The sequence below is a fragment of the Aquarana catesbeiana genome, linkage group LG08 (genome assembly GCF_042186555.1).
Source record: "Aquarana catesbeiana isolate 2022-GZ linkage group LG08, ASM4218655v1, whole genome shotgun sequence".
NCBI classification, from domain to species: domain Eukaryota; kingdom Metazoa; phylum Chordata; class Amphibia; order Anura; family Ranidae; genus Aquarana; species Aquarana catesbeiana.
In genome coordinates, this window is record NC_133331.1 from 153675037 (window position 1) to 153700770 (window position 25734).

The 25734-nt window shown below is 42.8% G+C and overlaps 1 protein-coding gene across 1 annotated transcript in view; it reads left to right on the forward strand.

Annotated features, from left to right (window-relative positions):
* The first annotated feature begins 1302 nt into the window (after window positions 1–1302).
* Window positions 1303–25734, forward strand: part of ADAMTS14 (ADAM metallopeptidase with thrombospondin type 1 motif 14) — a 351673-nt gene continuing 327241 nt past the window's right edge. Inside the window, exons 1-2 of the mRNA XM_073596577.1 lie at window positions 1303–1726; window positions 3136–3533. Coding sequence (XP_073452678.1) covers window positions 1642–1726; window positions 3136–3533 — 483 coding nt within the window. The 5' untranslated portion in view covers window positions 1303–1641. The remainder of the gene's footprint in view (window positions 1727–3135; window positions 3534–25734) is intronic.

Sequence of the window (25734 nt, forward strand, 5' to 3'; positions counted from 1 at the left end):
GTGGCTGTGTATGCGCCTGAACAAATCCTCATGCGCCACCCTAGAGCTATGGCACACATGCGGCTCGGTGTACACACAACATCAAACCGTGTGTGCCATGGCCGCCCAGTAGCCACAAACGGTCATACACTCTGGCAAACGCACGCGCGCCATGGCAAACGGAATAGTGCACCTCTGTGCATGGACTCTCCATAAGGTAAAACAGCATAAGACAACAGGAAAAAGGTACTCCAATTCAAACACCAGCAGCTAGCCCAAACTCCTCCCTGCGGTGTCCACTAGACAGGTGTCCAGCCTTAGCTAGATTGACAGATTGTTACACACATGGTGCACCCCACAATTAGTAAATAAGGGGGGATTTCACTTATCCATCCAGGCACAGGGCAACCTTAGAAACTAAGAGCCCATTCTTCACCCATCACGGCGGGTTCCTGTCACTTGAGGAACTTCAAGGACTGGATACCCTTTTCATGTTTTAGGGTCCACTCCCTTGGACATGAACAGCACCCTGCAGGAATGCCTTAGCTCTGTGGTGACTAGGATTCCACTACGCATGGTCCAGCGGTCGGAGGTCGCATTACAGGCAAAACCTCGCAGGATCCTTGAGTCTTCTTTGCGAGGCTCGGGTACCATTTATCTTAGCATATAAGCTTGTTTCAAACGGATCCGATCGGTCAATCCCTTGATTCATTTTAGAACCGTGCTGGGACTTCAAGACCTGGAGCTCGAGAGAGCTCAAACAAACGTGCCCATCCACCTTGCAGGTGAAAAACTGAAGTACTTCCTGTATGGAAGTATATAGGGGATCATTTCCTGTCTAAAGACCTTTGGTCTACCAGCGTCCATTCACCTGGAGATGAAGTATAACCCTGTAGGTAATGAATATTAGCCTAACTGTGTCCCATGGTGTATTATAAAGAAATGTATAAGCAATTCATAAGGCAAATACTAGTTCTGAAATTCAACGCTGACTTAGCAAAACACAGGGAATAAGTACATAGAGGTGTATTTTTTCCTACTAGAAACACAGATTTGATTATTCACAGTGTAGATAATGCATGTGGACGCATTATGTTTTTTCCATGGTCACAAGCACAGTACAGTTTCACATGTCACAGATTTGGGAGACCCTCTGTGTCCAGAGGAGGGACAGAGGGAACCCTGGGTGTGTCTGTACTACAATGTTACAGATGATGTCAGTACTTGCAACACTGGCTGAGAGCTGCAATGTACTCTGGCTATCCAGACCTCCCTCCCTTTTCCACTCTTTCTCCTCCTCCCCTCTTTCTTTTGCCTTCCTAAATGGATGGGGCTTCTCCTGGATGTACACAGTTCACAAGAGTCCAAAAAGACTGTATCAAATCCTGTGTAGCTTTCTCCCCCACCACTCTAGAGTGTGCCTCTCCTGATCTGTCAATCTGCTGCACTGCAACAGGAGGAGAGCAGATTGTTAAACGCCTGGCTGGCTGTGCAAAATCCTGCAAGATCCTTCTCTCGCTCTAAATGCCCTGCTAAGCAAGCAAAGTAGGAAATCTCCAAAGAAGAAACAAGCTACTCAACCTTCTCGCTCACTGGATGCTCTTTCATTCGACTTCATCTTGCCTAGAAAAACTGTACAAACTCACTTCTAACTAATATCCAATGGATTTTCTCTACATGTATGGAATTGCTACTTGCTTTTTTACATCATTCTGTTGGCTGGCTGTGGATTCATTTATTGCAAAAGGTATGGCTTTGCTTAGTACTGCTACTGGTGTATTTAAGCCTTTCATTTCAAGTACACCAATTCATAGGTTAAGTAGCAAATATGTTATCTACACTTATAGTAAAGCAAAAGCATGCTTACTCTTTGATACAGAAAAGTCTGATCAAATACTAAAGTGTGATTTTCTTATATATATTTCCTAGTTGCATGTAATGGCATTTTTTTGTACTTCTGAATGTCTGATTTCTTTTGTAACCAAAATGATTTATCTGGCACACAGCTTGCTAGGTGGGAAACATTAAACTTCATTACACTGACACAGCTTAATAATTCTCTCTGACAGTAGAAGTGAGTGCACAGTGTTCAGTTAACAACCGGCATTAATGTTTCAGGCATAGGGCTCTGAGTTTAAACATGAACATTCCTAAAACAGCCATACTTGCATATTAGGTTAATACAGTTTAATACAAATTTTAGAGATGGGAATATGTGCAGATATACTTGATGTGAAATGACCATTTGCATATCAATAAATATCACCAAAGAGTTGAATGGTACTTCAAAAGAGTCTTATTCAAGGTGCCAACCCCTGTAGAATGTATAAATTGTACTGAGGCTCTCAGCTTCAGTCAGAACAATCATATTGAATGTCACCATGTACTTACTGTATTGTTCTCCCTGCCTATGGCTAAAACCATAGGCTTGAATATTAAATACATCTTTTTGAATGTAGTTCAGCAGTCATCTGGGATTTCCCTATCACTTGCATATTAGGTTAATACAGTTTAATACAAATTTTAGAGATGGGAATATGTTGAACTAGATTCTTTATTTTATTTTTTTATGTTAAGCTCTAGAACTATTAGCACCACAATAGTGCACATCAAGTATGTATAAAGATCACACATATTGGTAGGGAATTATAGCTTGTAAACAAGGTTACACCACATTGGATGTCCACATCATGTATGCAGTGTTACTTTGTGCACTAATTCATAGGTGTGTTTGTGTTGACAGGTGTCAATAACCTTGCTCCTCAAGATGGGGCTACAAGTCAAGGCTTTACTCGCCCCCCCTGGCGGGGAAAGTGTAATGAATATGCAGCTGGAAAAGCTGTAAATGTTTCTTACAGCTCTGATGAAGGTCAATACTTAACAGTATGGAGATATTTGTGTGAATGTTCTCAGCCACTGTTTTGCTTCAAAAGACCTATTACATATTTTTGACAAAAAAAGAGCAAGATGTCCTTGAGTGCATGAAGGCTGAAGTGCTTTTTACATGAGCTGGGCTACAGCCAAACTATTAAGATGTTTCTGTTGCCAATTTTAGAAAACACTTAGCACAAAAGTCAGTTTTTCTGTGTTCATAGCATGTATCAAATGTATACAAATTTTGTAAAACCTTATGAAGCTCTTGTTTGTTTCCAATAGAGCACCTGTCTGGAAAGCTTAGTGAATATGGTGTGATAGTACCATTCAGTACAGATCATTTGGGACGATATCTTTCCCACGTGGTGTCAACAACAGGAAGTAGAAGAGGTGGGCTGACCTTAAAGCACCCTGGGCAGAGGGTGGCCCGAAGTATCCCCGATCCCAAAAGGACTCTGTCAGATAATAGTTCCTTGTATTTCAATGTTACCATCTTTGGTAAACAGCTGCATCTTCACCTGAAACCCAAAAGACATTTAGTTTCACATGAGGCTATCATAGAGTGGCAGGAGGATTTCCAAGAGATTTCTCAAGATTACATTCATGCGGGTTGTGTATATACTGGAGACATTACAGATATGCCTGGAGCAACCGTGGCAATTAGCAATTGCGATGGACTGGTGAGTCAAGAAAAAAAGTGTAAATTTTCTATAACTATTCTATAACAATTTATTGCAAGACACCAAATGCAACTATTTATGAACAAGTTCAATAGTTTAATATCTACCAGAATATACATAATGGTTCATTCCACAATCGGCAACATGTTATGTAACATTGTGGTCATTATTTTAGCCAGAGACTATCATTTTCAGCTTTTATTGTCTCAGACTTTGTGGCAAATGATGATCATTATGGCTAAGTGAATGAAGTCTAAAGTTGTTTGAAGAACAAAAAGATAAAAATTGACCACTGTTACTAAGAATATTGTATTCTGACAACTGTACACAGTTACCACAAGCCGCGATGGTATTCAATGTGAAACTTTTTTTTTTGTACACATTTACATGCAGTCCAATGTGGAACACTCTATAACATTACTAGGGCGCTTGCACAATTGCAGCAACATTTTTTTTCAAATGTAATTTCTAAAAGAACGATAAGAATGAAGAAAAAAACTTTTAAAAACACCACTGGCAGGAATATAGTTTGTCCCAACACCTGCCACAGTCACTACTGCTGAATAACTTGGCTTCCATGTAAATGTGTTAGCAAATAACCCGCAACTTTAAAAAAAGGAATATAGTGAAGCTTATTAAAAATGTTAACCATATACACTTATCAGAACCCAAGATTTCCTCAGTAATGGTCCTTTTTATACTGAACGTTGTTGAGCTGGAAATTCCATCCCATTCTAACTACCGTCCTCACAAGATTTGTACCTGAATTCTTTAAGAACAAAGATGGGTGGCCTATTTTAATAATATTCCTATACAGTCAACATTTCTGGTTGAACACAATAATCCTATATGATGGGAACTATGTTTCGCAGCAGACTAAAAGAAAAAAAAAATACTAGCTAACCTTATGCCAAAAATATACTTTGTCATTTCAGTGTAAGGTTATTTCTAGCACTGGAAGAGTTATGTGTACTTGACATGAACCATGTGTAACTATTACCTCTTCAAGACCACTTCTGAAAATAGAACCACAATGTACTTGAACAAGTTTGGTTTATATATGTATCATTACTATCCCAATTCCAAAAAAGTTGGGATGCTGTAAAATCTCATAAAACCCATAGTTTATTCATAATAGAAAATAGAAAACATATCAATGTTTAAATAAAGAAAATGTACCATTTTAAGAAAAAAAATTAGATAATTTTGAAATTAATGGCAGCAACACAGTTTTAAAAAGTTGGGACAGGGCTATGTTTACCATGCTGTACCATCCCCTCTTCTTTTAACAACACTCTGTAAATGTGTTGGAACTGAGGAGACCAGTTGCTGGAGTTTTGGGATAGGAATGTTGTACCATTCTTCCCTGATATAGGATTCTGACTGCTCAACAATCCTAGGTCTTCTTTGTCAAAGTTTTCAGTTTAAGATGTGCCAAATATTTTCAGTTAGTGAAAAGTCTGGACTGCAGGCAGGTCAGTTAAAGTGGATGTAAACCCGAATTTTTTTTTTTAATGAAGACTTCTACCTGGTAGAGTAGAGGATGTTAAGACATCTGTGCCCAGTCTTGCCACGAAGAGTTAATCCAGCTCTGAGCAATCCTCTTGTCTCTTTTTACTGAGATAAAAAAACAACACATAGAGAAATCTGTCCTGCTACTTCCCCCACTGCTGTGACTGACATCTGCTTTCCCTATCTCTTGCACTAGCATGAGAGCAGAGTGTGTCTATGGCACCGAATGTATGACATGTGCAGGAAGAAGTGTATAAGACAGGGGGCCGTGAGCATGCGCTCCTTCTGCTGTGCGCACACTTTCCATCACTCTACAGGCGCGAAGTTCCTCCTCGCGATGCTGCCTGGTCAAGGGGAGTGTAGAGGTGGGCAGGAAGTCTTATGAAGTCATGACTCCGCCCATCGAGCACCAGAAAATAGACCCACCCACCGATTTCAGAGTTTTGCAGGACTACAAATGCAGAAGAAGGAAGTGACAATTCAAAGGTAGGGATACATGCAGGAGGCATGTATATACATATAGATCACTAGTATGCCATTAGTTTGTAAATGATGGGTGTGGGTTTACATCCACTTTAAGCACCGAGACTCTTCTACTATAAAGCCATGCTGTTGTCATAGATGCAGTATGCGGTTTAGCATTGTCCTGCTGAAATATGCAAGGCCTTCCTTGCATATAAAATAGACATCATCTGGACAGAAGCATATGCTGCTCTAAAACCTGGATATATCTTTCATCATTGACGGTGACTTTCCAGATGTGCAAGGTGTCCATTCCATATGCACTAAATCACCCTCATACCATCAGAGTTGCAGGATTTTGAACTGAGCGCTGATAACAAGCTGGAAGGTCCCTCTTCCCCTTAGTGCAGAGGGCCCAGTGCCCATTGTTGCCAAAAAGAATGTCAAATTTTGATTTGTCTGATTTAAAGAACAGATTTTCACTTTACAAAAGACCATTTTAAATGAACTTTGGCCCAGAGAAGATGGCAGCGTTTCTGGATCATGCTCAGATATGGCTTCTTCTTTGCACGATAGAGCTTTACCTTGCATTTTTGGATGGTACAGCAAACTGTTCACAGACTGTGATTTTTGGAAGTTTTTCTGAGCCCATGCAGTGATGTCCATAACAGAATCATGCCTGTTTTTAATGCAGGGCCGTCTGAGGTTTGTAGATCTTGGGCATCCAATATTGCATTTTGGCCTTGCCCCTTGTGCACAGTAATTTCTCCAGATTCTCTGAATCTTTTTATGATATTATGTACTGTAGATGATTATATAAAGTCTTTGCAATTTTACGATGAGGAACAGTATTCTGATATTGTTTGACAATTTTTTCAGACACAGATTTTCACAGATTGGTGAACCTCTGCCCATCTTTACTTCTGAGACACACCGTCTCTCTAAGATGCTATTTTTATACCCAATCATGTTACTGACCTGTTGCAAATTACCCCAATTAGTTGAAAAATGTTCTTCCAGCGCTTTGTTGTTAGCACTAGTAACTTTGCCGGCTTTTTATTGCCCTGTCCCAACTTTATTGAGAAGTGTTGCTGCCATCATTTTAAAAAAAAACTTTTTTTTTCTTTAAATGGTACATTTTCTCAGTTTAAACACTTGATGTGTTTTCTATTTTCTATTGCGAATAAAATATGGGTTTATGAGATTTAATACAGCACCCCAACTTTTTGGAATTGGGGTAGCAACAATACATATAAAAACCGAATTTGTTCAAATATATTGTGGTTCTATTTTCAGAAGTGGTCTTGAAGAGGTAGTAGTTTACACATGGTGCATGTCAAGTACATATAACTCTTTTGCAATTGGGGTTCCATATATAGTTTGTAAACAAACCCATGTAGAGAAGATGTGTGGCTAATAAAAATGAAACATGTTCCTCTGGTTGTTTAGTAGGAATATAATCTGAATTTATTTATAACAAAATACTTATCATGTTTTTCAGAATTACACATGAATCAGTGAAGAAATCTAACCAATGAAATCTTTAACATGGTTTTTCTACATCATATACAGTATAACATTCTTCCATTAACATTATTTACCTTTGTTACTGAAAGATACTATACATAAACCTTTCAAATATATGTTTAAAGAATATTATAATATTTCCCCATTTTGAGTTCAGTAGAGAATGGTTAAAAACCCTGTTAATTTTTATTTTATTATTTATTTTTGCCATCTGTGTCCCCCTCAAGAAATTCCCTTCCTTACAGACAAAAAAGAAAGCAAAAGGAATTTTCTCAGTGTCCCTAGTATTGGACATTTTCACCATTCCTGTCTTGTCCCCTAAACTTTGAATTTTTACTCTCTTTCTGTTCTAGTAACAGTCGTCACCTGCAAAAAAAAAAGTTTATTCTCCCTAGCAAGGACACAACCATTAATAAAAATTTGACAGGTTCTAACACTTCACCATTCTATATGAAAGGTATAAAATAAAAGTTTCCATTGCCACCGCATCAACAGCAGCAGCACGGACATGTAAACAAACTCCTAGCAGAGAGTTATAAAGTGGAAGCCCACACTAACACTTACATTCTCCCCTGCTATCATTAATGTGATCTAAGTTCAGCCTTATGTCTCAAAATGAAAAAAATCAGTTTTTCTACCTTTATTTTGCAGTATCCAGTGCCGTCACATGACTTCAATTCTACTTCCTTCTGAGACTAAAATCAGCCAGTGGGTGTGGTTACTGAAAGCTAGTGACATCACTTCCTGGGAGGGACACTGTTCCTGTGTAGCCAGTGGGCCTATACAGGATGGGAGGAACTGATCAGAGGTTGTGTAAAGTTGGATCGAAGCTGCACTCAAAGTCGCATCAAAGTCGCACCCAAAATAGTGGAAATGGGTGAACCCCCTAGGGGTGGGACTTTATAGGCACTACCATAGCATGAATTGAGTAAAAATATATAAAGTTTATTGTATAAAGACAGAAAAGCACAAAATAAAAGAATAAACAAATACAGATGGATGCATTATGATGTACAAACGTTTGGCAGAATAGACATGATACAAAATCCTAAACCCAACGACGTTTCAGAGATGAACCGTAGTCTCCTTCATCAGGGGTTTTCAAGGAAGTACATAGTATCATAATAGCAAAACAGTACATAGACGCATCCAAACAAACTTTAAAAAGGTGAGGAATAAAATGAGGCCAGGGGTCCCCCAGGGGCCACATCCACCGGACATCAGTCAGTATGAAATGGAATGAGAAAAACTGACAAAGAGGAGGGGAAGTAAAAAGGTCAAAAACCCCTTCCTCACATCCAACAGCCCCGCTGGAGTCCGATTCACAGACCAGCAGGCCAGGGGTATGAGACTGTTTGGGAGTTTGTTCTGTGATTGAGAGTCCTGCTGTGCTGTGTCTACCTGCAGCGTGAGACTTCACAGACCCCCTTACAGCCTTCCCCCCTCTCCTTCAGTCTGCATGCTTCCCATCTCATCAGCGTGGATCCTCCTCATATTTTGGGCCCCAGTGTATGTGTCAGATCTATGTTAACACATAGAAAGCTTGTCAGCCCTATGTTATAGCAAGACAGTTAAAGTTTAGAAAGTAGAAAAAAAGTCTATGCGACTTTGAAAATCAGCAACTTTGAAAAGGTACCCGCAATGCTACTTTTGATGCGACTTTGATCCAGAGAGTGTAAAGTTGGATCAAAGCTGCACTCAAAGTTGCATCAAAGTCACACTCCAAAGTCGCACTCTAGCCTTAGGCTACATTTCCCCTAGTGTGACTCCAAAGCTGTGCGATTTACAATACGACTTTGAGTGCAGCTTTCATCCAACTTTATACTCTCTGGATCAAAGTCACATCAAAAGTTGCATCAAAGTAGGGCAGGCACCTTTTTAAAGTCGCTGATTTTCAAAGTCGCATGTATGGGAATGTTTTCCTTTGAAATCAATGGGCTGTGACTTGTCATGCAACTTTATGTGTCCAATGTCGCATGACAAGTCGCACTAGTGGAAACTGAGCCTTAAACTCATTACTCGCATGTAGCTCCCTAAGCTGGGTGTGTGCCACACCATGCACACAGTGCCATCACAGTGCCACACCATGCACACAGTGCCATCACAGTGCCACACCATGCACACAGTGCCATCACAGTGCCACACCATGCACACAGTGCCATCACAGTGCCACACCATGCACACAGTACCATCACAGTGCCACACCATGCACACAGTGCCCATCACAGTACCATCACAGCGCCACACCATGCACACAGTGCCCATCACAGTGCCACACTATGCACACAGTGCCCATCACAGTACCATCACAGCGCCACACCATGCACACAGTGCCCATCACAGTGCCACACCATGCACACAGTGCCATCACAGTGCCACACCATGCACATAGTATCATCACAGTGCCACACCATGCTCACAGTGCCCATCACAGTGCCACACCATGCACACAGTGTCCATCACAATGCCACACCATGCACACAGTGCCATCACAATGCCACACCATGCAAACAGTGCCCATCACAGTGTGACACCATGCACACAGTGCCCATCACAGTGCCACACCATGCATACAGTGCCCATCACAGTGCCACACCATGAACACAGTGCCATCACAGTGCCACACCATGGACACAGTGCCATCACAGTGCCACACCATGGACACAGTGGCCATCACAGTGCCACACCATGCACACAGTGGCCATCACAGTGCCACACCATGCACACAGTGGCATGCAGAAACAACCATGTGGTTGCACACTAGAAAATCTGCAGCATGTTGCATTGTAATCTAACAAACAGAGTATACTTCCAAATCAATCTCTCTCTCTCCCTCTCCCTCTCCTTCTCTCCCTCTCTCCCTCTCCCTCTCTCCCTCTCCCTCTCTCCCTCTCCCTCTCCCTCTCTCCCTCTCCCTCTCCCTCTCTCCCTCTCCCTCTCTCCCTCTCCCTCTCTCCCTCTCACCCCTCCCCCTCTCCCTCTCCAATGAAGACAGGAGGAAATCTGTGAAGGAGAGGAAGGATGGGGGGATTTCCACTTTAATTTATTTTTTTTTACTCCTGGCTGCCAGCTACATGATTGAAAATGTACTACTTCGACTCCAGCCACCACAATGTGTCCTGAAGTTACCTGTCTCTCCTGTGTGCCCAGGATGTCAATGGCATATGCGAGGAGGGAGAGAGACAGAGATCAGTGAACATTCATTTGCTGATCTCCCCTATTAAGTAAGAATCCGGTAGCACTTCAGAAGAGACATTAGGGGCTAATAGACCCCTGATGTCCTTTTAAGGAGAACCGATCATCTGCACTATGCTAACACATAGAAAGCTTGTCAGCCCTATGTGATAGCAAGACAGTTAAAGGTTAGAAAGTAGAAAAAAAAAGTAAAAAAATGAAAGTTTAATGTAATAAATACCACCCCCAATTTTTTTAAAAATCCCCATGCCAATTTACATGCATATATACAAGCATGCGTGTTGGGTGTGAACGTGTACCAAACTACAATTGCACCACACATATAGGGTGTTACCATGCATGTTATAGTGAGAGTAATAATTCTGGGGCAATCATTCATGATTAAATTAAGAGATGAGCCATAAGGCTCGGTTCACACTTGCACGCAGTCTGCAGGCTGGTTGTGGGTGCAGGAATCGCACCTGTTCACGCACCCGCAACCAAATCAAGCTGCTCTTACGAGATGCACCGGGCTGCCATTTAAAAAGACCATGCAATTTTCCTGCGGTCACATTTTTAAAAAGGTGTATGCATCTTTTTCCTGCAGGAACCGCGGGCAGAACAGCCCATTCAAATGCGAGTCGCACGGCCCACAATAGTGTGAACCTAGTCTAAAGGTTTTAAAAGCATTACCTATGGACAACTTTGGGAACTGTGTTTTTCTTTTGTTTTTTTTTTTAGCTGTTTTGCAGGCAAAAGCAAATTTGAGGCTTGACATATTTGGGATCTACTTACTTGACACGTCCTCATCCAAAAATTGGGGATTATTTTGCGTTTGTGTGCACTAAAATTAATTTGAGTATTTTTTTTTACAGAAAATCTTGACTTGCTGATCCTGATCATGCCTTTACTACCTAGTGAAAAACAGATCTGGAACAAGCATGCTCCAGATAGGAATCTATGCCTTTAGGCTGGGTTCACACATAGGCAAATTGGATGCGACTTTCCTGCACCCAATTCGCATGACAGGTGAGTGTGACCAACTCTCAATGGAGCCGATTCATACAGGTCCAGGACGGCTGCGGTCCATGTTTAAAAAGGGTCCTGTGCGTCTTTGGGTCCGATTCAGGTGTGAATTCAGGCAAAAATTCAGACCTGATTCGCACCTGAACCAATGAACAGGGATGCACTAGACCCCAGGCACGAACCCGCGGCCGCATATGCGTGAACCCAGCCTTAAAGTTCTCAAAAAATGTATCAATTTTCATTTCCACATTTCATTTTTTAGATACATGTTGTAAAAATGACAGGCAATTCTCCCTCCTTAGAAGACTGCCCAGTAATAATGTGAGCCTTTGTAATGTGGTCACACAATAGTCAGATACTAGACAATACCAGTCATCTTTTCATTGCATTTATTGCAATGTCTGCTACTTTTTAGTATCAGTTTTGATAAGAACAGTTGCAGAGGGTTATTTTGACAAAGGTACTAACACTTGACCAAACGTACTGCTGTGAATAGCACAGAATAGGATTACTTCTTTTAAAGAGAACAACTTTTTTTCAGCAATATCTGTTCAGCTGGAATCTAGTGGACTATGCTGATTTTAGCAAATTCTGGGAAGTAGTGTAACTTAATGTACAGTATTTTCATAGGACAAGTAACCAGTATTATCTGCGGATCTACATGCAGTTGGTCTTTTCACATTTACTGAATTACCATGCCTTGTTCTGCACTCTCTCTCTGTGGATAAGAGTATATTAGTAGAGGCAGAGCTTTGTTTCTTCATGTCAGAGCTACCCCCAACTATTGAACTTAGGACTAAATCCAGCAGCAGCAGGAGAGGTTCAAAAAAGCATATTTCTACAAAATTCATTAAGTGGCAGGAAGATGCTTGCCCTCGGGCACAGCTTTTTCTCCAGTCAGAACAGTAAACAGCACAGTAGTGACATCAGCTAATCTCATGCCAAACCTTGTGAGACTAGCACCCATAGAATCAGTGCCTTAGATCTTATACTGCAAATGTACGGCTATGACACTCAAGGCAGGGTCAGTTAACTGATAGTTTTCAAAAGGAATTCAAGAGAAAAAAAAAGGTACATTTTTTCAGGATACTTTTTAGCCACAATTACCATTCATAGATTTTCTCTATAACATATCAAATCTTTGAGTTCAGGTCCACTTTAACACTTTTAGTGGTGTTCAAAGTGGATGAAGGAACAGCAATAATGCTGATACCAAAAGTAGGCCCCTTTCACATGTGTGGATCCGTATTCAGCCATCCGCTTATCCGCTTGCTCAGCAGGGATCGCTCTGTTGATCCCCGCTGAGCGGGCGGATGACAAGTCCCGTCTCTGCTCACTGTGCAGGGACAGATCTGTCAGATCTCCGCTCTCCCCTATGGGGGGGGATTCAGATGATTACGGTCTGCTGGTCCGTTTTCATCCGATCCGATAGACGGATGGAAAATAGGTTTCCATCCATCTGGATTTTGCGGAGCGGAGCGGAGCGGATCGGATCGGATGTCAGCGGACATGTCACTGCTGACATCCATCGCTCCATAGAGATGTATGGAATGGCCGTTCAGTTTCAGAAAAACTGACAGGCGGATCTGAACCGTCCGCACGTGTGAAAGGGCCCTATGATCAGCAACATATAACAGTCACCTTTGTCAAATGATATATATATATATATAATGTGTTTATGTATCATATAAAGGAAATTTTTTGAACTTTAGAAGGCACCAATAGAGGATTCAAAATGTCAAATGTTCATGTGTTTGATAATATACTTAGGTCTTAACTCCTCGCTGCCGCTGCCCCTCCACTTTTTAAGAGGATCTAAATGGCTATTACAGCGGTCACATGATCAAAAGCTCCCAATTGCAAGTATGCATCCGGAACTGGCCATGACAGCTTAGTTACTGTGCTGAGAGCGCTCATAGCACAGAAAAGCCATTCGACATGGGCGCATATGTGTGGCAGCTCAGCATAAAAAGCCCACCCTCCCAGGGTGGATTGTTGATAATGTAGACGTGATCTTCGGGAGCCTTTCGATTAGCATGGCATCAAGGCAACTTTTTTCATAAAGCGTCCAGCAAGAACAGCCTCCCTATATCTTAGCTTTAACAATTTGCCATCCTTAGGCAATTTATAAATTTCCTGGATGTCAAGTGATTTTTAATATTGAGTCATATTTTATGCATGTGATGTGTTTTTTTTTTTTTTTTTACCATGAATAATACTATATTTACTGTAGCTTGCAGAAGTATTTGTATTTTTGCTTTTCATTGTTATCATTTAAACTGGATATGAATTAGTACACCAATTATGTTATGATTTTAACTTTAGTTTATGCATAATAAGAAAGAGTACTGATATTAGAGAGCAGGCCTGTTGTATAGATAGCTGGTGTGTTTACATTGGGGCCGTTGGCAATTGTAGAATAAATGAAGCCGCACTCTGAGTTTTGTATAAATAGCACATCATAGAGCAGCCAGATAGACTTGAAAAGGGTATTAGCCTTCCCTCTGTCAAAACTAGCCGCCTCTGTTCTCTCTTTCGGTAGCGGCGCTGGTTTTGTCCATAGCCATGCATATGCACAGGGTTCCCCACACCCGGAGTGGGCCAACTGCTTAGGTATACACTGAAACTCCTGTCTTCCATTTCTTCCAATGGTGTTGCACTCTGGATAGGACATTGTATATGCCAGCATGGGTCTCTCCAAGCCAGTGTGGACTCAGAGGGAGGTGCAAGGCACAAATTTTTTTCCTTGATATGCTCGCACAGTATTTACTAACGTGTGAGTGTATTGATTTTATTAAAATAGAAGTATGTTTTTTTTTTTCCGCTAATCATACTTATCTAGGTGGATGCTGCAGCTGCCCCCCGGCGTGTCTGCACTGAGAAACGAGCCACCGAACACCGCCGATGGCTCAGTTCTCACTCCTCCCCGAGCAGAGCGATGCTGTCAGTCAGCATCGCTCCTGTTCTGCTTCTCTGCGTTTATTGGAGCGCTGAGCTGTGGAGGGGCATGGAGCGGCCCTCTCAGACTGCTATCATTCAAGGCACCTGGCGGATCCAGACTTAGGAATTTGGGACTCCACTTAAGAACAAACACAGATGTCTCTGAAATCGCCCCCAAAGTCGGACTGACATGCGGGTATGAAATTGTGCGAGTTCAGCTGGACTTGCACGATTTCAATCCGGCAGCAGTGTGAACCTAGCCTAAAATAGAGTTACAAGTATCAAGACTTACCAGATACATATGTAGAAGTATCTACACCTATAGAGTAAAGCAGAGTTTATTTTGTTTTTTTTACATTTGTGTGACTTGCTAGGTCAATCATTTTAATGCTGAACTTTGGGTAAAATCAAAAGTTAGCCTTACCCCTGTCAGTTTTTATTGCTGTCTAAGCCCCCATTAAGACGATTGAACTTCCCTATTTGTCCTGTTACCATCATCATTGAAAGTAAAAGAAAATTCCAAATTTTGGGTTGTCCCCTGAAAAGTAATAGAGGGGAAATCTTCCAATGGGGACACTAGTTTTGGTGACTGGGGGGGGGTCCCCAAGGAATTCCCTTAATTTGCAGGGATTTCCTCTCACTTCCTGTTTGGCTATGGGACAAAACAGAAAATCTCTGCAATGGAACACAGATGGCAAAAAAAATTTAATCTGACGGGAGTCAGATTGCTTTATTCAAAATTAAATAAAAAAAAAAAAAGTTTTACTTATAATTCTACTTTAAGCTTTAAAAAGGAAACATAGAAATTGATTGGTTGCCATGCACAGTTGCTCTAGTTTTGATAAATTCCCCTCCACTTCTATAGGCTGCCTGCACGCCGCTTGGGGGGGATGCAGACGCCAAAATAAAGTCTGCCTGCACACAGTACGGGTGCCAATGCTGTTGAACAACCAAGGTAACATTCACACTAGAGATTATCCGGGAAGTGTAAACAAATGATCCTTCTTAGCTCAAGTTCTCCTCTATTTAGGTGTACTTGCGGTTACATGCATTTAGGCCTCAGTCACACGGGCGCACTGATCAGCTAAACACTTAGGTGGCACAGGTGGTCTGTTCAGCCAACAAAGAGGACAGCTACATGAATCTTCATACACATCCCTACTTGTATACCTGTGCAATGCCTGGTTCAGAAGGCAAACATGCTGGGTAGAATTGAATAAAGCTACTGCGCCACTTTTCTGGCGTTAATTGCTTTTGTCAATGTGTTGTGCTTTATTCAAAAGTCCGCCTGTGACAGTTTTTGTGACTCGTGCACTAGATTCAGGTAGTTCTAATTTGTTCCACTTCTACATTGTGGCGCAACACCTGCGCTGAATTCAAATAAAATGCCGACAGTTTGTATCTTACAAAAGTGGAGCTAATTAAGTCAAACTTTCTTTTGGCATACAGAGGCAGATTTTGCTAAAGTGTCTTGCATGTTTTCTAAAAATGTGCCATTTCTAAAAGCGTGTGCCAAATTCAAGTTCTATTCAGGTACTTGAATTTGGCCCACTTTTAAAACACATGTGAGGCACTCTCACAAATTCCATCTGCGCCAGTTTTTAGGAACTCCAGGGACTGTGTTCAAGTGCATCAGTCCTGCACGAATGTACTAGCAGGTAAGGATGAGCTCAGGAGTGTTCGCAAACAGCATGTGCAGAGCCCGTCAGCACTGCACAGCGCTAATCACAGGCAGTGAGACATTTCCCGATCTCTGCAGCCACGCCTCAGGACAATGTCCCACTGCTTGTGATTAGTGCTGCGCAGTGCCGACTTCCTGGTGGGCTCTGCACGTGCTGTTTGCGAACACTCCTGAACTCATCCTTACTAGCAGGTATGCTTGTGAAGATCCATGCAGCGGTCCACCCGTCAATGATTTGAACAGCCTGGTTGTATGGAGCTCCTGGGCAAGTGAACTGGCTATATGCAGGGGTTTACTCATTAGTCCACCTCTGTGAATGAGCCCATAGACATGTCCAGAGTACCTAATCTGCCCCTGGATGCACAAAATTATTTTCTCTAAACTGAATGCACCAAAGCACTGGTAAAGAACCTGTGGATTCTAACATTTAAAATCATTACATGCATTGAGAAGTGTTCTATAAACACATAAATAAAGGCAGATTTGTCAATCACAATTTGAATGAGGCCTTAAAGTGAAAATCTTAAACCCTAAGCCAAAAATGTATTGGATCATGGCTTACCAATCATTAGATGTGGTGGCTGCTTCAGTTTTCTTTTCTTTGGCACAGCTGTTCCAGAGTCTGTTTTCACCTTGTGATCTGTCCAGTAACACACCTCCTGTATTCGTGAGAAACAACTCTGGATGAACGAGCACAGGAGTACATCAGACAGCAGCATCATCAGTCTGGGGGAGGCAGGGGTAGTGTTAAATATATTAGCAGATTTAGTTACAGTACACTAACAACTTGAAGCCAAACTCCAGCTTACACTTTATAATCAGTAAGGCCCCTTTCACACTGGGGCAGTGGGGGCGTCGGCGGTAAAACAGCGCTATTTTTAGCACTGTTTTACCATCGTTTTTGCGGCTGTATTCGGCCGCTAGCGGTGCAGTTTTAACCCCCGCTGGCGGCCGAAAAAGGGTTAAACCCGCTCGTACAGCGCGGCTATAGCCGCGGTATTACCGCGGTATAGCCGCGCTGTCCCATTGATTTCAATGGGCAGGAGCGGTTTAGGAGCGGTGAACACACCGCTCCTTCACCGCTTCAAAGATGCGGCTCGCAGGACTTTTTTTACCGTCCTGCCAGCGCACTGCTTCAGTGTGAAAGCCCCCGGGCTTTCACACTGAACAAACAGCGGAGGCTGTTTAGGGGCGGTTTGCAGGCGGTATTTTTAGCGCAATAACGCCTGCAAACCGCCCCAGTGTGAAAGGGGCCTTACAGCAAACATTTTTATTTCTTTTTTGGGATAAAGGTTTTACATATGTAAATAAATAAAAGCTGATCATTTTAATCACCTCTGCCAGTGTTAAAGCGGGATTCTGTGCCTGAAAAAAAAAATTTAAAAGTCAGCAGCTACAAACACTGTAGCTGCTGACTTTAAATAAGTATTTACCTGTCCTGGGTGCCCGCGATGTCGACCGCCCGAGGCCGACCCTTCCCTCGGCTCTCGGGTCCCGGCACCGCCATCTTAAATAAGAAAAACAGGCAGTGGAGCCTTGCGGCTTCACTGCCAGTTACCTACTGTGCACGCGCGAGCGACGCGCCGCTTTGTGAATGGCCCTGTGGTGTTCTGGGAACACACACAGTTCCCAGAAGGCAACGGGGCCGCTCACCGAGGAGCAGAACACGCCGCGGAATAGGAAGAGGCAGATTAGGAAGGCTGCCTAGCAACAAGGGTTTAGGGAAGTTTAATTTTTTTTTTTTTTTCAAATGTTTTTTTTTTTTAATTTTTTTAGGATTTTTCATGCATTTTTTTTTTTAGGGTGGCCCTCCACTTTAAGTGGTTTATCTCATCCATGTAAACTGATTGAGCCCTGATTTACACGAATGTGGTGTGGAATTTGCACCGCCTTGAAAATCGCACCCCGGGAGTGTATATTAACGATACCCCATAATCGGTTCATAAAACGCAGTGCAATTTGTAGAATCGGATCGCACCCATGCAATCCAGTTCTGATGTGGGCAAAAAAAAGTGTCCTGCGTGTTTTTTTATGATTTGAGCCATACAGAATAATGTTCATTTGAACAGGAATGCGGTGTGATTCCAGTTGAAACTCACATGCGGTTCCCCGCACCGCATAGTGTAAACCAGGGCTTACTTTCTGCTGGAGAGTAAGGATGGGCTTGGGTGTGTTCGCACACTCCACGTGCAGAGCCTGCCAGGAAGTCGGCACTGTGCTGCGCTAATCACAGGCAGTGAGACATTTCCTGATCTCTGCAGCCGCACATCGGGAAAATGTCTCACTGCTTGTGATTAGCGCCGTGCTGACTTCCTGGCGGGCTCTGCAAGTGGAGTGTGCGAACATGCCCGAGCCCATCCTTACTGGACTGCGTATGCATGAAAAACAACAGACTTGCTGGTTGGATTACCAGAAGAAAATAGAGGAAAGAAGGCCTAAAAGAGGGAAACAAATGCAGCCATCACATCTTACATAGTTACATCATTAGTCTGGTTAAAAATAGACACATGTCCATCTAGTTCAACCATTTAAGAATTGGTAAGCTGCAATATAATAAATGTTTGCTTTTGGGTTTAATAATGTTTTACTGACAAAACATGAATATTGATAGATTCAGTTTTGATAAGCTCCTAGCACTTTTATATATTATCGGACTTAGGGCTCTTTCACACAGGGCGGATCAGTGATGATCCGCCCCGTGAACACCCGCTTGCTCAGCGGGGATCACTCCGCCGATCCCCGCTGAGCAGGAAGATGACAGGTCCATCGCTGCACACTGTGCAGCGACGGACCTGTCAGAGCGCCGCTCTCCCCTATGGGGGATCGGATGATGACGGACCGTAGTGTCCGTCGTCATTCGATCCGATCCGAAAACGAATGGAAAAGTAGGGTTTTCCTCCGTTACACTTTTCGGATCGGAGCAGGTCGGATGTCAGCGGACATGTCACCGCTGACATCCGACGCTCCATAGGGATACATGTATGTCCGTTTTTCATCCGAAAACGGAAGGATGAAAAACGGACATACGGATCCCTCGTGTGAAAGAGGCCATAAACCTTTGTAAAACATTGGTTTTCAGGGAGCCTAATAGTATTATAAGTGCAAAAGGAACAACAAAGAAATGCCAGCAAAGCTTCACTGTTATACACTGTCACTACTAGTCCATAATAAGCTTAAAAAGCTCCATGCCAGCCCTTCAAATTGGTCCTGTACTGTAATACATGAAACCAGCAGATAACTAATATAAAGAAATAAAAACACCTCATTCACCTCACAGCTCTTCCCTCAGTTGGCTGCTTTCGGCTCCTCCACCACATACTGGGGACATTATTTTCCTCCTCACTCTTTCTGACTGAACAGCCAATCAGCTTGTTGTTATTTAGCAGCCATGAGGCCTGAGGTGATTGGAAAGGCTTTATGGTCTATTTTAATTTGTTTTGTTCAGCCTGAAAAAAATGCATCATTGCTTTCATGCAGGAAATGTGTGTTACACTATCAGCTGAAACAGAAATGTATGCTGTCAGGACAGGTGAATTTTTCTGTGTGTCATTGTGAATGCTGTGTGGGGCATTAGAATGCAAAAATGAGGGAAGGCGGCTAGTGTTAATGCGTGTTAAAGCGGAGCTACACCCAAAAGGGGAAGCTCCGCTTATCTGCCTCCTCTCCCCTTCCGGTGCCACATTTGCCACCATTCGGGGGGGGGGGGCAGGTACCTGGTTTTGACAGGTACCCGTCCCCACTTCTGGGAGACCTTGCCACAGCGAGATCTATCGGAAGTTCGCCCCCCCTCCTCCTTCCCCCCCACTGCCGGGCCATTCAGAAAGTGCCGCTTGCACTCCATGTGCATTGTGGAGCCGCAAGGCTTCACTGCCGGTTTACCTCACAGGCAATGGTGGCGGCAGCACCCGGCTGCTGATGGAAACACCGGCTGGGGTGCCGACATCACTGGATTCCAGGACAGGTAAATATCCTAATATTAAAAGTCAGCAGCTACAGTATTTGTAGCTGCTGACCGTTAATTTTTTCGTGGGGGGGGGGGTTGGAGCTCCTCTTTAAGAAGCTTTTGATGTTTTTTTATGCTCAAAAGCTCCTCTCCAAAGCATACAAGTGAGATTTTTAATTTGTTTTTTTGACTGTAAACCTGCCACTAAACCACCGAAAACGCCTATAGTGTGCATGATCACATAGGCTAACATGGAGAGGAGTTAACAGGGAGAGAAAAAAAAAAATGCTCAAAGAAGCAGCTTCTTAGAACTACAATGTGCAAGAGGCCTTAAAGGATACGTTCACTTTTTAGAAAAAAATAATTAATGCACATTTTTTTGCAGGTAAAAAAAATGTGCATTTACTGTTTTTTTTTTTTTTGGAGTCTGTAAAACATTGCCCCAGCGATCAGCAGATCACTGGTGCCATACAAGTCTCCAGCAGATCTGCCATTGTATCTGTGTGCCCGTACATCCCATACGGGCAAGCAGATACAATCCAACAGGAAGAGAGAATGAACTACCACCAAGCTCCACAGCTCCGTAGTAGTTCATTGAAAACTACAAGCCAACAGCCGCAAAGGCTGTCAAACCTTGTAGTTTTCCATTCAGAGGAAACTGTGAATGAGTGACACGGGTGGGCGGAGCCAGGCTCGGCTAGGTTTTTTTCTAAATTGTGACAGCTAGCGTGGGGGGGGGGGGGGGGGGGTAAGAGTTCCCTTCTAGCTGTCAGATCGGGGAAATCGGGGGGTTTGGGGGCTGGTCTGTTTGTAACATGTTACATGTTACACCCTGAACATGGATGTAACATGTTACGAAAGGTAAACTTATCCTTTAGTGCAGTATTCTATGTGCTGTGTTGCTATTCATTTAGAATGGCACCCCAATGCACAAATACAGTAGTTGCCAAAGCACCTGCTCACATATTGTGTGTCTTGCTCCGCCCCATTGCCGAAAAAAGTTGCAGATGCATTTTTTAGTTCAATGGGGTGCAATGGCAGTTGATTCAAAATAAATGGAACAGTGCACAGTTTTTTCAGGTGTACCTGATCGGAAGATCTATGTAAGTCAGGCAGATGTAAACAGAAGTGTGTTCCTTTACATTTGGCTACCTTCCGTCCAGGTCTAAGAAGAACAAAATGGAAAAGGACTGTGTCTTAATTCATTTTTCTGGACCTAACTGTGACAGATCAGAGGTAGCCTGATGTAAACAGACCCAAGTCTATTTACATTCAACATTCCATTGATTCAACAAGGGGCAGCAGATATCTGACTAAATATAGACAAACAACTGTGCAGGCACGGATGTTACAAAAGTGATATCCGCTCTGTTCTGATTCAGCAGGGAATCTGTTTATGGATCCCCTGCTGAGTGAGGTGGAGCACGCCTGTGTGAAAGGACCCTCCTGAGTAAGCTCAGTCAATTGCTAGGGTCAACTTTAAGGCGCAACTTGAAAATTTCTGGTCTCAGCTTAAAGTAATTGTAAATGCATTAAAAAAAAAAAAAATAACAATCATGTTTATAATTACAGAGAACCTGTAAATGCATTTACAATCACTTTAAGCTGAGACTAACATTTTTTAATGCCTGCCTTCAAGTTAGGGTCAACAATTCTTCAATGTGTGCCTTTAAGCTGACACTAGCAATTGACTGGCTTGGTGAAGGTGCTCCCCTTTTCTATCCACCTTCCTATCCTCCATGCCCTTGCATGGGCCTATTTCCCATTTACAGCGACATGATTCTGAAGCTGATGAGATCTCCTGGGGCAGCATGCCTGAGAAACAAAAAAACGTCCTCACAGTGGACATCCTCTCCAGGCAATATTTATCTCCTTCACCTGCTCACATACCTGGTCTAACCCTCTTAGTGAATGGCTGGGATTACAAATAAATATGCAGGACTCATAGTATTGTTTCTTTTTGCTCTGTCTACTGGAGAACACTCCTCAGCAACAGACAGGCACAAACAATATTCAGAGCTTAGGGTAAACCTAATGAATGCAGAGAACAATAACACTCAGAGCTCAGGCTGACTAGAGCCTAGCTGTTCACCAAATTTAGACTAGTGGCACTCCAACGTTGGTGGGGCTGTTATACAAACATGCACTTAGCTACATTTAAAGAGGAACTTCAGTCCCCCTTATGGTTGGGCCCACCACCTTTAAAAATACAGCATGTGTGCAGATAGGCTGAGATCCAGGGCCTGCATTTTCTTTGGTGTCTTTACACACACAGAAAACCATCAGTGTGTGCTAGTCTCTGCCTGGTCCTAAAGCCTCTGGCAAATGTGCGTGCACATGGAAACCCCATAACATGCATGTGTCAAAATATTCACTGGTAGTGGGCATTCAATAGTCATTTTAGTAAATATAAATGAGAAAGGCTTTCTCAGAGGGAGTCGGTATATGCATGTTAGAATACCATAGATTTAGGGCTCTCATGGTAGTAAACTCAGTACTTCCAGAAGCTTTCTTAAAACCCAAACAGATTAGAGAGGCATAGCTGTCTTTCATCAAAAAAATTGATAAAGTGCAAAAAAAACCTTTCAATGTGGTGGACAGCACAGTGGCTAAGTGGTTAGCGCTTTCACCTAGCAGCACTAGGTTCATTGGTTTGAATCCCAACCACGGCACTACCTGTCTGGAGTTTGCATGTTCTCGCTGTGCTTACATGGGTTTCCTTCCACACTCCAAAGTAATGCTGGTAGGATAATTGGCTCCTGTCTAAATTGGCCCTTGTATGTGTATGTATGAATGTGAGTTAGGGACCTTAAATTGTAAGCTACTGATGTGAACGTGCAATATACAGCAGTGTTTTTCAACCTTTTTTCAGTCAGGGCACCCTTTAAAATTATGCGCAATCTCAAGGCACCCCAATGTAAACAATCTGCAGCAAAGCTGGCAGCACTCATACGTCTATTTCCCAAAGACAACCTCTGGATATGACGCTGAGCACGTGCACTCAACTTCTTTGGTCAACCATGGCAAGGCATGTTCTGAGTAGAACCTGTCCTGTTAAATTGCTGTATGGTCTTGGCCACCATGCTGCAGCTCAGTTTCAGGGTCTTGGCAATGTTCTTATAGCCTAGGCCATCTTTATGTAGAGCAACAAATCTTTTTTTTCAGATCCTCAGAGTTATTTGCCATGAGGTACCATGTTGAACTTTCAGTGACTAGTATGAGAGAGTGAGAGCAATAACACCAAATTTAACACACCTGCTCTCCATTCACACCTGAGACCTTGTAACACTAACGAGTCACATGACACCGGGGAGGGAAAATGGCCAATTGAGCCCAATTTGGACATTTTCACTTAAGGGTGTACTCACTTTTGTTGCCAGCAGTTTAGACATTAATGGCTGTGTGTTGAGTTATTTTGAGGGGACAGTAAATTTACACCGTTATACAAGCTGTACACTCACTACTTTACATTGTAGCAAAGTGTCATTTCTTCAGTGTTGTCACATGAAAAGATATAATAAAATATTTACAAAAATGTGAGGGGTGTACACACTTTTGTGAGATAATGTAAGTACCTGTAAAAAATAAAAATAAATGTCTCATAAAATATTTATGTCCATATGCAAAATTCAGAAATTATTTTCGTAAGACGTTAGGAGGTATTTTTGCGCTTTTTCATTTTTTGTCTACTCATACTGGTTTCCTTTGTCGGTCTGTTGGAGCTGGAAAACCCCTGTATATGTAGATTTTGTGCTGAAATGCTGTGTACACTGTGGCTCTTTCCTTTCTTTGGTCTAATAAATTTGGTACATGTCAGTCCAGGAATATCCGATCATCTGCAAAGAGAATTCGACTGTTTTATCTTATCATTTTTTGCTAACATCTATAGTGTTCTGTTCCAAATGCTGCTTTATGCATAGACATACCTCCATAGATCCAGTCTGTCCAGACAACATGGTCACCTGCTGACTTGGCACCATCCAAAACACAGAACTTGAATCCAACACAATTTTACTTCAGGCAAGTGCAGTACAGAGGATGTTTCCCAGTATTTTGAATTGTACAAAGAAATTGACTCTCCTCAATCCTGTCTCTGGACTAATAGTGACTGGGGGGAAATGAAGGAAACAGGGAAGGTCTAGCTTGGACAGAATTATCTAGCAGTAAACAGGAGGGGAGGACAGAGGGAGATACCAAATCACATAAGCAAACAAGTTGTAGTGGTCCTAAGCCACCACTAGATGTCGGCATACATCAAAACAATAGTAAGTCGATGCAGCTGACTACAACCCAGAAAATATACATATAAGGGCACTTTCACACTGGGGCGTTGGGGGGGTCAGTGGTAAAGCGCCGCTATTTTTAGCAGTGCTTCTCTGACGTTTTAGCAGTGCTTTTCGGCCGCTAGCGAGGAGCTTTTAACCCCCACTAGCGGCTGAATAAGGGTTAAAAGCACCCGCAAAGCACTGCTGCCGAGGCGCTTTGCAGGCGCTTTGGCGGCGCTGCCCATTGATTTTATTCTGCAGGGGAACTTTAGGAGCGGTGTATACATCGTTCCTAAAGCGTTACAAAGATGCTGCTTGCAGGACTTTTTTTAACCTTCGGGCTTTCACACTGGAGTAACAGGAGATGCACTGGAGTAACAGGAGAGGCACTTTACAGGTGCTTTGCAGGCACTATTTTTAGCACTATAGCACCTGTAAAACGCCTCAGTGTGAAAGTGACCTAAGTGGGACATAACATATGGACCTTTATTAACTTGCCTAACAAAACATGTTTATAACATTAACAGTAGGGATGAGCTTCGTGTTCGAGTCGAACCCATGTTCGACTCGAACATCGGCTGTTCGATCGTTCGCCGAATTGCAAACGTTATGGGCCATTCCCGCTAAATTCGTGTGGCGCGTCACGGCCCATAATTCACTGCGGCATCGCAGTGCATTGCTGGCTGATGATTGGCCAAGCATGCACTATGACCCGCATGCTTGGCCAATCACAGCGCCGTCAGTAGAGAGAGCTGTAATTGGCCAAAGCCAGGGTGGCTTTGGCCAATTATGGCTCAGGGGATTTAGTACACACCCCACACTATATAAGGCCGCCTGCACGGCGGCCCTGTGTAGTGTGTGTTCCGGTGTGCTGAGAGATAGAGAGAGAGAGAGACAGTGTCATTTGATTTGAGTTAGATAGATTAGGCAGAACAGTCAGTCAGTTAGCTGCACTTACAGTGTATTGTGTATATATATGCATCCCAGGTGTTGCATATATATATATACACTGTATTCAGTTTAGCTAGATCCGTTCCTGTTATCTTCTATCTAGACTATTTACATTTAATGCAGTGCGTCCTGCTCACAGTGTTCAGCTAGATCCGTTCCTGCTATTTACATTTAGTGCAGTGCGTCCTGCTCACAGTGTTCAGCTAGATCCGTTCCTGTTATCTTCTAGACTATTTACATTTAGTGCAGTGCGTCCTGCTCACAGTGTTCAGCTAGATCCGTTCCTGTTATCTTCTAGACTATTTACATTTAGTGCAGTGCGTCCTGCTCACAGTGTTCAGCTAGATCCGTTCCTGTTAAATTCCTACTGACAGGCAGGCTTGTCTGGTTACAGTATATAAAGCTACCTGAAGAAAATTACAGGTGTTCTATTTGATCCTATTGGTACCACGGTCAGGCAGCTAGACTATTTACATTTAGTACAGTGCGTCCTGCTCACAGTGTTCAGCTAGATCCGTTCCTGTTATCTTCCTACTGACAGGCAGGCTTGTCTGGTTACAGTATATAAAGCTACCTGAAGAAAATTACAGGTGTTCTATTTGATCCTATTAGTACCACGGTCAGGCAGCTAGACTATTTACATTTAGTACAGTGCGTCCTGCTCACAGTGTACAGCTAGATCCGTTCCTGTTATCTTCCTACTGACAGGCAGGCTTGTCT